Below are 15977 nucleotides of genomic sequence, written 5' to 3'. Positions count from 1 at the left end.
AGAGCTACAACACTTTTATATATTAAAATATCTAAAAGTTGTTTTTCTCCTTGTGGAACATTTTCCTGTTGGCTTTTTGAAATGACAGACATAAATGTTTTATAGAGAAAAACATGCAATAGAAAAACGCAAGAAAAAAAAAACTTTCCGTATATTTTTTATTCTCTCTTTCAAGGAAAAACATATTCCTATAGAAAACTAAAAATTATGTTTCAATCCAGAATGTCTTATTTTTTACTTTTTGACATTTAAAGTAAATAGAAAGAGAAAAAGTGTTCAGAGTGGAAACAGAAGAACTGAGAGGAAAAACTAAACACAGCAGAGGAAACATTTCTGATCCATAAACCAGAATATCACATTTATTACACACACACGCACACACGCACACACACACACACACACACACACACACACACACACACACACACACACACACACACACACACACACACACACACACACACACACACACACGCACAGAGGTCATTACCTGAAGGCTCAGACAGGAAGCTCTGTTTGTTCTCTGGTTCTGATCCAAATCAAGTCGAGTTTATTTGTTTAGAACATTTCAGCACAAAACACGACACAGAACCTGATTATGAGACAGGAGAGAAACATTTGACCAATTCAGCTGATTTCATTATTTAGTTACCAAACTAAAATATTTATTTAACAGACTAAATATGTATCTATAACTAAATGTTGTTTTGGCAGTTTTGCAGTTTTCTGGAAGTTTGTTCCAGATTATTATAGTTGTCAGATCTTGGAACTGCAATGTTCCAGGTGTTCCAGGTGTTCCAGGTGTTGTTCCAGGTGTTCCAGGTGTTGTTCCAAGTGTTGTTCCAGGTGTTCCAGGTGTTCCAAGTGTTGTTCCAGGTGTTCCAGGTGGGGTTCCAGGTGTGGTTCCAGGTGTTGTTCCAGGTGTTCCAAGTGTTCCAGGTGTTCCAGGTGTTCCAAGTGTTCCAGGTGTTCCAGGTGTTCCAAGTGTTCCAGGTGTTGTTCCAGGTGTTCCAAGTGTTCCAGGTGTTCCAGGTGTTCCAAGTGTTCCAGGTGTTCCAGGTGTTCCAAGTGTTCCAGGTGTTGTTCCAAATGTTCCAGGTGTTGTTCCAGGTGTTCCAGGTGTGGTTCCAGGTGTTCCAGGTGTTCCAGGTGTTGTTCCAGGTGTTGTTCCAGGTGTTGTTCCAAGTGTTGTTCCAAGTGTTCCAGGTGTTGTTCCAGGTGTTGTTCCAGGTGTTCCAGGTGTTGTTCCAGGTGTTCCAGGTGTTCCAAGTGTTGTTCCAGGTGTTCCAGGTGGGGTTCCAGGTGTGGTTCCAGGTGTTGTTCCAGGTGTTCCAAGTGTTCCAGGTGTTCCAGGTGTTCCAAGTGTTCCAGGTGTTCCAAGTGTTCCAGGTGTTGTTCCAGGTGTTCCAAGTGTTCCAGGTGTTGTTTCAGGTTTTCCAAGTGTTCCAGGTGTTGTTCCAAATGTTCCAGGTGTTGTTCCAGGTGTTCCAGGTGTGGTTCCAGGTGTTCCAGGTGTTCCAAGTGTTGTTCCAGGTGTTGTTCCAGGTGTTGTTCCAAGTGTTCCAGGTGTTGTTCCAGGTGTTCCAGGTGTTGTTCCAGGTGTTCCAGGTGTGGTTCCAGGTGTTCCAGGTGCAGGTCGGTTCTCACTCCGCCTCTCCTCCCCCTGCAGGCTCAGGACACCACCTCCTCCAGCTACAGCTCCTCCACTGTCGTCATGGCGACCACCCTCACCTCAACCATCACAGGGACTAATGCGACCAGCTGGTCGCCCCCCCCCTCGGAGACCGGTACGCCCCCCGGCGGCAGCAGCGACCCCACCAGAGCCCCACCCGCCTCCTCCACCCACCCCTCCAACACCACCGCCCCCCAGACGGACCTCCAGCCGTCTGCGACGACCCGGATCACGGCGGCTCCCAGCCGGAGCCCCCCTAGCAGTGACGGCCCCCCCGGTGGCGGCAGCGACCCCAAAAGCACCCCACCCGCCTCCTCCACCCACCCCTCCAACACCGCCGCCCCCCAGACGGACCTCCAGCCGTCTGCGACGACCCGGATCACGGCGGCTCCCAGCCAGAGCCCCCCAGGCAGCAGCGGCGGTACGACGCCCCTGACCTCTGCCCCCCCCACGGCGGGGTCGGGCTGCGTGTCTGCAGGCCGCAGGCTGCAGCAGCTGCTGCTGGCTGCGGCCTGCATGCTGCTGCAGCGCGCCGCTCACACCTGAACCTGGACTTTCTCTGGGTTCAGCGGTGACGTGCTGCAGGCGCTGAGCTCTGCTCTGATCCAATATAAACCGTCAGAAATCATCGGAACTTTTGTTTTTATGAGCAATAAAACGTTAACCGGTTCTGCTCGTGTTTGTCCTGAACCGAAAGTCCAACCCGCCGCTCCGCTTCGCTTCGCTGCAGCTGATGGAAAACTAAACCCTGATCCTGATTTACATCCTGATTTTAAAAGGAAAACAGCTTTTATTTGCAGATCAACACATGCAAATCCAGCCGGTGTTCTTTGTGCTGAGGACATTCAGGATTAAACAGCCTGGAAAAACGTCCACAAAACATCAGGAATATCCACATTCAAACAGATTTCACACGAAGGGAACGCAGCTCCCGCATTATTAAAGGTTACCTCAGAAAATCTGTAAATTTGTCTTTAATCCAGAAACATTTCAGATGTTTCACTTTAAAATCAAACCTGGTCCAGATTAATCAGACAGGATTTATGTTCTGGGTGTAAAATATTCAGTCTGACATCATTCAGCCGCTCGGCCCAATTATCAAACATTAAAATCAGATTTTTCCAGGATTTCACAGCTTCGATTCAGTTTTCCTGATTTGAGTTTAAATCCGTTTTGATGACCAGTTCCTCCTTTCAGACTGAACTCAGCGACGCTTTGCTCCAGAACCTGAGCAAAGATAAAAACTATAAAACTGTTACTGAGCTCAGGCCTGTTTATTCATCTAATGCTGAATTTAAAATGTTGCTTATTTTGGCGATAAATTATTTCTGATTAAAATGTTCCATTTTAATAATAAACCCTGAAAGTAGCTGATAAAAGATGAAAAATGTCCTTATTTTTTATTATATTTTCTTTACTTATAAAATAAATATTATTGTAAATATTTCTTTCACTGTTTGCACTTTCTTGTAGCTGGAATTTCCTTATTTGTAAAATCGATACCAAACTATCCTCAACTTCAATCTTTTTCATTGTTAACAGGTTTTTCAATAAACGTTCTCATAAATAATTTATTCTTGTGATATTCTGACTTTATAATCGTATTTAAAACCGAAACTATCTCTTCAGCCCGGCAGTAAAACTGTATGTTGGTTTCTGGGTCTGTCGTTGTGCTGCACGTCTTTATTTTCCAATAAAATATTTTCCTTTAGAGGAGGTGGCGGCTCCAGGTGAGCCCAGGTGTGATGGATTTCTTCCGGCCCTGCAGGACGTTTTGCATTTGGTGGGGAGGAGACTGAGACCTCCCTGAATGGAAACAGGTATCAGGTGAACGCCGCGCCATAAAAAGCTGCCATCTGGAAAATTTCCCCCATTTGTGGCGCGTCGGGCAGGAAGACGGAGCGTTAGCATCGACGGTCAACATGAAGCTGTGGGAGCTGCTGCCTCTGGCCCTGCTGGGCGCCAGGCTCTGCTGGATGAGCTCAGCGCAGGTAAAACACCGACACAGCTCCCACCTGCAGCACAAACACATTCACTGCTGCAGCATCTCACACCGAACCTGTAGGCTGCAGAATGGCTCTTTTTAAAAGTGCTTGTTTGGTTTTCCACTCACAAAAAGATTGAGTTTATGATAGAAAATACAACTAAAAGATTGTTTCTAAAATGATTCAGCTTTCAACTGTTTTTTAATCTGAGAAAGGAAACTTGGATATAATTCAATCCTAAATAATGAGCAGAAAATGTATTTTTAACCAGCCGAGCTTCAGATCAACAAGGTTTCCATCCTGTAGCCAATCACAGCCATCGATTGTTGCTGCTGGAACATCAGGGGAACATCTGGGAACATCTGGGAACATCAGGGGACATCTGGGAACATCAGGGGACATCTGGGAACATCTGGGAACATCAGGGGACATCTGGGAACATCAGGGGACATCTGGGAACATCTGGGAACATCAGGGGACATCAGGGGACATCTGGGAACATCAGGGGAACATCTGGGAACATCTGGGAACATCAGGGGACATCAGGGATAATCTGGGAACATCAGGGGAACATGGAGTATCAGGGGAACATCTGTCTTAGACTTAGACTGACTTTATTGTATTCTACAAGGTTCTGTACAACAGTTTCAAACTGTGACATTTATCATTTATAAATTAATGAATAATATTGTGAAAATATGACTTTGAAACATTAACCTATGTTTTATTCTTTTTTGACAAGCTAAATGATTCGATTAATTTTTAACTAACTTTACAAACGGCGCCCAAACAGCCAGAGAGTGAAAACAATGAATCATTCAGTGACTCTATTATATTTCTTTATAACTGCTGACTTTTTAAATTAATTATATAGTTTTTGTAACTTAAACACAATTAAAGATCAAAATGCTATTCTTTTTTTCATCTGAGCTGCAGATCAGATTAGCAGTAAATCTCTCCATGTTTCTCGCGTTGCATCATTTTATCAGTAAATGTCACATTTATTCTGTGGTTTGGTTATTTTGTCTAACGTGCTACAGTTTGTATTATTTATTGCTAATAGTTATTGAATCTCTGAATGTGTTGGTAGATTAAGTTATTTCTAACCACCAGTTTTCTGTCAGTGAATTTAGTTGACCTTTGACCTGCCACAGGAACAGGAAGGAGTTCTGTTTTCTGTAAAACGGGAAATTTTCTTCTGCGGTAAAGTTAAATATTGAAGAAGTGAGCAGAGTTTGTGAAAATCTGAGCAAACGTTTAAGTGGCGTGTCGGCAGGAAGCAGCAGGACCTGCTGAGACCCACCATGAGTCAGCTGCCCCATCAGGTAGGGGCGGGGCCACACCTGGACAGGTGAGCGGCCGTCAGCGGTGACAGGATGCGTCACGTTCTTTCAATTACTTTAAACTATCTGGACTGTTCAGAGATCTGTTGGAACGCTGTCGCCCCCTGCTGGCAGAGCTACAACACTGACAGGAGGTTGAGTCTCCGGCCCAGTTTCCTTCTGTAGCTCCAGTTATCAGTCAAATTCGCTCCTATTAGCATAATATTTCAGTTAAGGAGAGAAATCACAGCACCAGCTGGTCATGAGCAAGCATGTGGCGATAGTGGGAAGTACCAGACCTCCAGGGGAACCAGGACACAGAACCTCATTCTGGGTTTCATGAGGAATAATAAAAGTGTTTATAAAACTGAGGAGTGATTTCCTGGAGACTCTGAACAGATGTTGAACAGAACATCAATCTCTGAGCTTATTCTGGTGGGTCTGGTGGTACCAGATGATACCAGAACCACCAGGCTGGGATTCAGAACCAACTCATCAATCATGGGGTCTCTGACCTTCATTCAAATTGTATCAACTGATAATAATAATTACTGATAATCGCGGTTCTGGCAGTTTCTGGTTCTGGAAGTATTTTTAGATTTTTGGCCCATATTCTACAGAACCGGACATTTGTTCTGTGTCTGTTTGCTATTATTAACAGAGTGTGTGTTATGAGGCATGAAGCCCTCCAGCTGTGGACCATATTTAATACCCGGTTACATTTTAGACCCAGCAGCTGACTCACGTTTTAAGGAAGCTCGTGGTCTTCAGTTCTCCAGGCGGTCAATGATCCACCTGAAGGAATGAATCACCTCTTTCACCTTCAGGCACCATGATGCAAACATCATGCTGGATTAGCACAGGATAAAAATTAAACTCTTTCTCAATATCACAAGGAGGGGCAAATATTTTCAGAAACTATAAACCGATAAAAATGAGCTGTTGACTGAGTTTTATGGAGAAACTCAAGATGAACCTGTTTCTGTTCAACAGTTTCATTGGTCAATAATCTCCTGAACTCTGATTTTACTGTCAGCATGCAGAGGTGGAGGTCTTGTTTCAAACAGCTTCCTGGTTCCATATTCAGGTCATCCACTCTCCTCCCTCTGAGACCTCATCGTATAAAAGCAGAGGTTCCTCTCTTCGTCTCAGTTCAGGTCCCACCGAAGCTTTCACGTGAACTTCTCCGGGTTTTTGGAACCATGAAGACGTCGACTCTGGTTTTCTTCTGGTTGCTTCTGCAGGTATCTGTTCACCGTACTAATCAACGGAGAAGCTTTCGCGTCTTAGCCATGGCGTTTCCACTTGGTTTGGATGCATTTTCTTTTACTTAATGAATTCATCATTTAAAATCCGTATCTTTTGTAATCAGGTCATCTTTGTTTGCCATTGTGAAATATTTCATCATAATAACAGAACCAAGAGTGTGTAAGGGGGTAAATACCTTTTAACTGCACTCTCCATGGCAAAATTGCTGTATTATAAGTGGGAGCAGACGTTGACAAGAGTGGACCCAAGAACAGAGCCTTGAGGAACTCCGCTCAGAGCAGGAATCTGATATAATATTCCCAGTCAGTAGAAAGGCTGTCATTGGCTGGTCCTCAGCCGTTTATCACCAGATGGCTTTAACAATGTTCCAGAACTCAGCCAGGTGAGTTTCAGACTGACCAGTCCTTCACACAGCCTGATCCGCTGATCTGAAACCAAACATTTAAGTTTTTTTCCTGAAAACCTGACAGCAAGGTGCTCTGTCAGAGAACCGCTTCAGGTCCAGACAGGCTGAGGGACCGTTGGCTTGTCTATGACTCCTCTTCTATAATTATTATTTTATTCATTTTTATTATCTTCAAAGCAAACAATCAAAATGTTTCTTACTTCCTCATTGAGTCAAATATTGCTGCGGACTAGTTTCATTACTGAATGATATCAGAAGAAAGCCAAACAGAAGCTTTAAACTTCTCAGGATCTTACCAGACACTAGTTGGAGGACAAATCGGATCTTCTTTAGGATCTTGGCAAAGTGGAGCTCCATCTGATAACTTCGGCTTTGGTGGATTTGTTTGAACAGGAGATGTTGGAATCTGCTGGAATGTCTCCAGAAAATGTTTCCAACATGTCTGAATTTTAGTTTTGACAGCAGCTCAGTCCATTAATGGTGTCAGCTGGACTCAATGGTGACCACTATGAGGAAGTCAGACGACCTTCAAACACTCCAGAACCTTCAGCAGCACCAACTGACGGGTTTAACTAACGGATATATTTGGGGCTTCATGTTTACCTTTTTTTCTAAATGACTAACATCTGGGTATTCTGCTAGTTCAACATCTGTGTGACATTCACTGATCAAACCAATTCTCTCTGCAGGTGAGCACAACATCTGAAGCAACAACTACAACAATGACTTTATCAACTACTTCACCAACAACCCCATCCACTGATTCATCAACAACCCCATCCACTGCTTCATCAACAACCCCATCAACTGCTTCACCAACAACCCCATCCACTGCTTCACCAACAACCCCATCCACTGATTCATCAACAACCCCATCCACTGCTTCATCAACAACCCCATCCACTGCTTCATCAAAACCCCCATCCACTGCTTCATCAACAACCCCATCCACTGCTTCATCAACAACCCCATCCACTGCTTCATCAACAACCCCATCCACTGCTTCATCAACAACCCCATCCACTGCTTCATCAACAACCCCATCCACTGCTTCATCAAAACCCCCATCCACCTCTGCATCAACAACCCCATCCACTGCTTCATCAACAACCCCATCCACTGCTTCATCAAAACCCCCATCCACCTCTGCATCAACAACCCCATCCACTGCTTCATCAACAACCCCATCCACTGCTTCATCAACAACCCCATCCACCTCTGCATCAAAACCCCCATCCTCCTCTTCACCATCATCCAGCTCAGCCACCAGAACCACCACCAGAACCACCACCAGAACCTCACCAAGCGGATGTTGTGGCTTCAGAGCTTCCCTGCTGCTTTCTGCAGCTCCTCTCCTGCTCTACTTGTTCTTCCTGTGAACCTCAAACCTCATTAAACCAAATTTCATGAAAAGTCAGAAGAAGAACCACAGATATGATTTGTTCTTTATCTTGTAAAGGGGCTTTTGGTTAAAATAAGGGTTTAAAGATTAGATTTTTATCATTCTGAATTGATTGATGAGAGTATTTCTGTCAGCTTGTGTTTAAGTGTACATGCTCACATATTAATGCTTGTTCTGATGGTTCTGCTCAGTTTAGAGTAAATAAAAGAAGCTCACACTGCCAGTCCTGCTCTTTGTTTGCATGTTAAAGTTTTAATGAGTTCTGTCTTCAAACAAAGGACCACAGTGTTCCAGCAGCACAAAGTGGTAAAAGTTAATAAGTTACAGATGAAAGTCAGAAACGTCATTAATATGAAAACAAGATGTGAAATAGGGATAAACAGGTTCCTGGAGAGGCGGTTCAGTTTAATCTTCAGACCGACAGACGGCCTGCAGAGCCAGCAGCTGCTCCCCTTTAAAATGTTTCTGAGGGACAATCAGAGAACAATCAGGTCAGTAAAGGTTGCAGGTGATGCAGCGCAGGTGATGCAGCAACATGAGTCCAACCTGCAGAGTGGAGTAGAGAGACGATCCGCTGAGCCTGAGGAACGCCGCGCGGATTGGCAGCAGGTCCTCCTCGCTATGGGACACCATGATGCCCTGAACCAGCGACGTCTGCAGAGGGAAAACGTCAGGGATCCATCCGGACAGCAACCTGACTGCAGCAACCTGACTGACTGCAGCAACATGACTGCAGCAACCTGACTGACTGCAGCAACATGATTGACTGACATCAATTTCTTCTGATTTGAAGAAGGTGAGGGAGCAAATTCGCTCACCTTTTGCCTCATTTTAGTTTAATAAAAGACGTGACAAATCAAAACCTGCAGCTGTCAGACGATGTACTTACTAAAATAAAAACGAATTAATTTTTAAACAACTGAATCCAGAAACATGAATTAAAGGGTTAATCTTTTACCTGCAGTCCGCTGAGATCAGTCCGATTTACAATCATTACAGCAGTAAGTCGCCTCTCACACGTCAGGTTTTAATTTACAGAATTATTGAATCTTCATGGAACATTTTGGAAGCAGCTGCAGTCACTCTGAAATATTCATGTCTCTAAAAATATTACTGCCAGCTGCTGGCCTGAAAGCATCCGCCTGATTTCTGGAGGTTAAAATGAATCAGCAGAATTAGTCCTGGTCATGTTACTGTACCTGAGCGGGTCGTGACCCGACCCAGTTCCCACAGGATCAGATCGATTCATCTACACATTTATCTAAGATGTTTTCTTTAGATTTCTGTCGTCAGCACTAAAACAAACACAGAAGAATCGCAGGCGTTGCATAAACTGGTAATTTGTGGCGCCCCCTAGAGGTCCACACACACTGTCACCGTTTGAGGAGTTTTAAATGTTTTAAATGCCCTGTCTGTGAATGTTATATAGAAGCCAGTTTCCATGGAAAAAAAAAGCCCAACAGAAAGTCATAATTACGAAATTTAAAGTCATAATTTTGAGATGCAAAATAACAACTTCAACTTTGAAAGTAAAATTTTGAGACTGAAAGACATAATTATGCACTTCTTCATTGATTTTATATAACTTAACTTATATTAAACTACACTGGAGAGCAGAGGCGAGTAGTAACGGGTTACATTTACTCCGCTACATGTAATTTATTAATTTTTTTTGCAGTACTGCACAGTTCTTTTTTTACTTTTGCTTGAGTAATATTATTAGTAGTAGTATCACTACGATTTCTGAACACCTTTTCTACCTTCTGTCAGTAAATTTTACTGATGGAAAAAAAACACTGCACCACAAACACCACAAACAGGCACACAGTTTATGTTGAAGTGAGACATCCTGTTTGTACACCAGCTTTGTTGTTCTAATTTTATTTTCAGTTTTGCCATCTGATGACATGAATATATAGAATTATCACTGGGATGTTTTTTGGCCCTGTTCAAACACATAAACACGACCTCCTGCAAGTGTTGGTGTCATAAGATTATTATTATTATTTACGTTTTTCTTCCTGGATGTAGTATTTTGTAAAAATGCTAGGTTTTAGTCTTTAAAATTCCAGAATGTGTACATTATTTTATATTTTTGTCTGTCTGATTACATATATTTTTTAAATATTTAGTCAGGTGTTATGGTCAGTTTTTCAGCACTACCTACCTGTGTGAAATTATGTAGAAGTAGTGTTGCTCTTTCCTGAGTAAAATCTTTGTTTCCTGGCCTTGGAGGACGTTACTTGGGTCTGCGCAGGCGTAAAGAAACGAGTTAGCGCGAAGAAGAACATCGGTTTTCAGTGGCCCGAACCGGTACCAAAGCGATTCAAATTGGAAAACGGGTTGCTAGTTCTGGTCGTCCAAGTGTTCGGGTGGTCTTTTGTGATACTTTGACCTTTATCACTGTGCCGTTATGTCGGAACAGTGAACAGCCGAAGCGCAGCTAGCTAACTCCGACCCCCAGCTGAGGACGTCTCCTCTAATGAGCGCATCTTCTGGAACATTCATCAGCTCTAGATGAAGGCAGATATAGGTAGGTTATGTCACTAGATAATAACTAATGGTAGTCCAGCTCAGCAGTGTTTAAATAGGGGATTTTGAAAGGAAGAAAATGCTAGTGACCATGGTAACGGCCTTACGTTTTTCGCAGGGCTAAGTGTTAGCTATACATGCTAATAAAGTTTTCCTGATTTTGGCCAAGTTGAAGTGGAAGGCAGAGGAGTCAAAGATTTTACTCCAGTCAGAGTATCACTACTTTAACAATTTTTTAGCCCATTAAGAGTAAAAAGTTATCATCTAAGATATTACTCAAGTAAAAGTAAAGCAGTATTTAGTAAAAAGGCTGCTTAAGTACTTTTTACTAAATAGTTTTACTGTTTAGAAAACCTGATTTAATATTTTACATTGATGTGATTGGACAGAAAGAAAGGTTTTGTGCAAAGTGTGATATTTTAAAGACTAAAATGAAACACATTAATACACATAAATAGCATAATTACAAAATAACATGAAGACAGAAGAAACATTTGTTTTTTCTGGTACAAATGATACACTAGGCAATGTGTTAATATTTAACCTGTCCTTACATATAAAGGGTTTGATACATCTTCTTAAACACTAAATGTTTCACAGGCTCAGAAAATAGAAAATGTTACAAAATCAAAGCTGGTGTATAAACAAGAGGTCTCACTTCAACATAAACTGTGGGTGTGTCTGTTTCACTTTTGGTTAAGATGTGCCCTTTGCCCTCATCACTGGGCCGTGTGTGGGTGTTGACCAGTCATGGTCTCACCTTCATGGTGAGCAGTCTCTGGGCGAGGTAGACCTGGGGGTTCTGGATGCACTGAACTGTTCCACCACAAAAACAGAACCATGAGGAACCGATCAATCAGCCCAACAATCAGGAAACCTCTAACCTGGGACTCACCTAAAACTCTCAGGCCAAGCCGGAAGTCTCCTGAGAAGTGTTTCTCCAGCAGCTGATCCACCGTCTGCCCCGTCTCCAGCTCCAGCTCCATCAGCACTGCCAGACGTTCACAGTGAGCGTCTCAGCTCCACCTGCAGGCCGCAGCAGGTCACACACTCACCTTTATCCAGGTGATTCGAGTCCCTGGACGTCAGGATGTTGATCCAAGGTCCGGCTTCTGCTTTCTTCCCACTGAGAGACGCAGCGAGAGCCTGGGAACGTAGCAGAGCAGAGCTGGAGCTCAGGCAGATGGAGTGGAAATGATCCGGACTGCATGAGGAGCAGAAAATACCTGAACGTCTCTCTGGACAGAGCCTGCAGTAACGGCTTTCTGTTGGGACAAAATGGAGGACAAAACGACACGCTTCATCTTCCTGCTGGGACTAAACCAGTTTTATGCACATTATTCAGATTAATTCCAACTAAAGGTGGGCTGTAAGTGTCTTTGCACTAAAATCCAGAAAACAATTTGCTCTAAATTAACCAGAAGATTTTTTTTCCCACAACAGAATCTTGGAGGAAATCTTCAGTGTTAAATAATATTCAGTAGGAATGCAAACTATTAAAATACTTACGATTAATTGTCGATTAATGGTTTGTTATATTAAAATTAGATGGCCTAACTAATGACATTTGCTTAAACCAGGGGTGTCCAAAGTGCAGGCTGGGGGCCATTTGCGGCCCTTAGAATAGTTCTGGTTCATCACAGTTCAGGCAGCTGATGCAGATTTAAGAACAATGTTGAGATGAAGTTTTCACTGATACCAGATAAGGTGCATAACAAAGTATTCATCCAGGTTCTTGCTTTTGATTACATTTATTTCAATAGTTTAAAAAGGTAAAAGAACATCCAGTGACTTCACTGAAATGCAGGTCATTTAATAAACTGGTCCAGTTTAAGCAAGAATGAGCCAAAAAAAAAAAATAAAGGAGATGAACAATGTAGTTTATGGTTTACTGTTTTCTTAAATCTGGCAAACCTTTTTTTGTTTGTTTTAAGTCTTAATTATTTTATTAACATGTTGATTGTTTAGGTTGTTTTTTTTATCAGGTAAACAATCAAAACATAAAACAGTTTTTGCCATTGAAATGATGTTTTTCCCAGAGTTTGCTTCCGTCCTGACATTTTGGCCACCATGCCGAAACGCGCGCCATCCAGCAGAGGGCGCCGCTGCTCATCTTTAAGCAGAAACAAAGATGGCGGCGCCATCTCTGACCGGGATACAGAAACGGTCAGAGATGGTTTATGCAGTCAGTATTTAATACAGCTGACACAAAATAATGTTAACATTTAATTATTTTTTTTTATTCAGCAAATTCTGAAAACTTTAGTCCTTTTTGGAAAGACGGTCGTCCGTTTGAAAACACTGGATTTGAAGAAAATGGCGGCTTTACATTAACTACTAATTGATGATATTGAGCAGGTTTCCTGTTTCCAGTCTAAAGTTAGAAAAACTCAAAAAATTTACATTCAGCAGAGCCACAACCAGCCGGGCGAAGTCTCCACTGGTTTCTGCTTTCAGCTCCTTCTCCAGATCCTTCTTATACACTGAAACCAGAGAACCAGCATCAGAACCGAACCGGGCCCGATTCCATCAGGAAGGCCCAGAGACTCACTCTGCCTGTAGACGGCAGCCACTTCCTGCAGCGTCTTCCTGGAGCGGCAACACAAGATCTCCAGCAGAGTTTCCTCATCGGTGCCCAGACCCTGCAGACACATGGACCGGATGAGTACCGCATGAGAACCCAGACGGTGCGGGTCAACTCCCGACCGGACCCGGAGGCTCACCGCCATGGCCGCCTTCAGCCGCTGGGCTTCCAGCTGCTCCGGCGGCATCACCAGCTGCAGCAGCAGCTCCTCCAGGTCTCCGGACAGAACCTTCTTCAGAGCGCCGCTCAGATCCTGCAGCAGCACAGAAACACCGGAAGGCCCTCAGCAGCTCACTGGGTCTCCAGAACCAGGCCCGGGTTCTGGCTCACCAAAGGGTCAGAAGGTCATTCTCCAGAGAGCAAGGTTAGTCCCAGGATAATTTAAAACATTAAAATGAATGGGAAAAAAATATTAAAAAGTAAATCAGTAATAAAAGTAAATTCCAGAAAGAAAAAAATTAATCAAATAAAAATGTAAATATTAAAAAATATTATTTCCATGTAAATAGAAACAAATAAGAAAAAGTTATTGTTAGTAAAAGCAGTGTAACTAAATTACAAAAGTTAAAAAATAAAATAGTAAAATAAAAACATTAAAAAGGTAATTTTAATTGTGTATAAGATGAGCTTAAATGAAAAATCTGCAGGATTTTGTTTATGGAATTAGAATGATCAGAATGAAAGATTAAAACTGATTGTTTTCAGTTTTGTCCCGTAGGACTCGGCAGCCTGTCGTCCGGCCTGCAGAGCTTCTGGCCTCAGCTTTAACGCTGCAGGGAGGAGCTCAGACATCAGGACGGACGTGATGAGAGAGGAAGCCACAGAACGGGAAGGTTGGCGGTTAAATACCCGGCTGGCTGTCGGCGCTGAGCTCCTTCTGCAAACACAGGTGTGTTCACTCATGTTTGATCAGCAAACGTAAAGTGCAGGGATCAAAGTACAGCAGCGACCCGGAGAGACATGTTGAGTAACAGGGAGGCTCCCTCCTCCATTATTCATTCATTCATTCATTCATTCATTCATTCATTCATTCATTCACACCTCTCTTCCTAGGTTTCACACCGTGTGTTTTAACACTTTTCACTTGAGATGGTTAATATTTTCACTTTTCATGCAGTTTTGCTCTAAAACTTGAATCCTTTCTTTGTTCCACTAATCTGAGCGTTGAGTGAAACTGATGTGAGTGCATATATCAATGTAAACAAACTATTTAAGTTGTTGAGCTTTTATATCTCACACTCTGACACTTCCTCATGTATGGAACACAGAGAAGGCCAAAAATCTCATACCTTTTATATGTAAAATATGTTCCCAACACAAGAGCAACTGCATTCACAACTTAAAGCGAAGGCCAATGCTGCCGTTTCATCCAATCAGCATCCAGTCCTTGGATGAAAAAGAACCAATCACAAGCGGCGAGTCAAAATGCTCCAGGAAGTGACAGAAATAAAGCAAAACATAATAAACTTAAACCTGTCATGGTAACACATTCTGCTGGACGATAAATTGTCCCAGAAGTTATTGAGATAAATGATAATATTGAGACCATTTTCCAGTAACATAATGGAAATGGGATAATAATGCAAGAACACATTTTCAAATTATAATGAACATTTAAACTGGAACTATAAGACCTTTTCAATATTCTAAAGAAATAAACAGACTGACTGAAAGCTTTTATCATCCATTTTTTGGTAGGAAGAGAAAAAAAGAAATCGATAAATCTAGCAAATGGAAATTATTGAGCTTGTTTTAATTTATCATGTGATTAATTGATTTATTAAGTTAAGTAGGACAAATACGTTTACTTTGTGCATTTCAGGGAACATTCCTGTATTTCTTTCGCTGCTCTGTGATGTGATGCTTGGTTTACTTCCTTCCCCTGAACTTTTGGGAACCTTCCCGCTCCACTTCCTGTCTTCGTACCTGCTTGGTTTTGTCCTGGAAGCTCTGGGCGACGGCTTGTCTCTGGGCGTTGTTGCGGTTGGTCAGGATCCTCACCAGCGCCGCCATGTCTGAACAAAGTCCACAAACATCAGCCTCCCGGGTCGGAGCGGGTCAGGGGAACTCCGCTCCGCTCCGACCCGCCCCGTACCTTTCCTCTCCAGCGCCGCCTGGATGTCCGCCGCGTCTCGGTCCGGGTAGAAGTTGGGGAAGGGTCGGACAGTGCCGAGCGTCCCCCAAAACATGTCCTGAGGAGACACAGAGGGACAGCTTAACGTTGTCTCCACGTCGGGTCAGACGGGTTCTGGTGTTACTCACTGAGGAGTTTTCATCCATGGTTCAGCTTGAGCAGAACCAGCAGCAGAACCTTTAATTCTCTGAAGCCTCAGCTCCTGTCAGTGTGTCCTCTCACCTGAAACTGGACGTCTTTCTGCCGTCCGGGATCTGAGACACACCTGCTGCAGGACCTCCTGACCAATCACAGCTCAGCTTTCTGTGAGCGTCAGCAGCTCATTGGTCCGTGTGAGGACTCCCGGCTGGAAAACGATCCGCTCCAGGATGAACAGGAATCCTGACGGGCCGGTTCTGAGGAGGAAGTGATGCTGCCGTTAGCTGCAGATGTCCCTGGATAATGAAGGACCTGGTTTGGAGCCGTCCGCCTGCATGCTGCTCATGTCTGAGCAGGTCAAACATTCACAGCCTCCATGTTTCCCCATTCGGATCCAACACCAGCAGCAGAGGAACACGATCCGGTGTTTTCACTGCAAACAACAGAGCAGGTGCAGCTCTCTGCTTTCAAACGGCTTGTAGTTTAACTTAGAGGAAACTCTACATTGTAGACCACTTTCTACAATTTGTTTC

The 15977-nt window shown here is 43.3% G+C and overlaps 2 protein-coding genes across 2 annotated transcripts; one reads left to right on the top strand and one right to left on the bottom strand.

Moving 5' to 3' along the window:
- The first annotated feature begins 3536 nt into the window (after window positions 1–3536).
- On the top strand, window positions 3537–8279 carry LOC111610523 (probable GPI-anchored adhesin-like protein PGA18). The gene is made up of 2 exons (XM_023344964.1): window positions 3537–3663; window positions 7344–8279. The coding sequence occupies exons 1-2, from the start codon at window positions 3595–3597 to the stop codon at window positions 8031–8033; spliced, it is 759 nt and encodes a 252-aa protein (XP_023200732.1). The 5' UTR covers window positions 3537–3594; the 3' UTR covers window positions 8034–8279.
- Window positions 8280–8286: 7 nt separating this feature from the next.
- On the bottom strand, window positions 8287–15616 carry LOC102217557 (annexin A2-like). The gene is made up of 12 exons (XM_005813368.3): window positions 15435–15616; window positions 15268–15364; window positions 15099–15187; window positions 13312–13425; window positions 13140–13230; window positions 12992–13071; window positions 11815–11853; window positions 11644–11734; window positions 11484–11579; window positions 11349–11404; window positions 8603–8710; window positions 8287–8521 (listed from the first exon to the last, which is right to left on the bottom strand). Exons 1-12 carry the CDS (start codon window positions 15450–15452, stop codon window positions 8462–8464), a joined length of 939 nt encoding a protein of 312 aa, XP_005813425.2. The 5' UTR covers window positions 15453–15616; the 3' UTR covers window positions 8287–8461.
- Window positions 15617–15977: the final 361 nt, after the last annotated feature.

This window comes from Xiphophorus maculatus, chromosome 13 (genome assembly GCF_002775205.1).
Source record: "Xiphophorus maculatus strain JP 163 A chromosome 13, X_maculatus-5.0-male, whole genome shotgun sequence".
NCBI lineage: Eukaryota > Metazoa > Chordata > Actinopteri > Cyprinodontiformes > Poeciliidae > Xiphophorus > Xiphophorus maculatus.
This window is presented reverse-complemented; position numbering and strand designations above follow the sequence as displayed.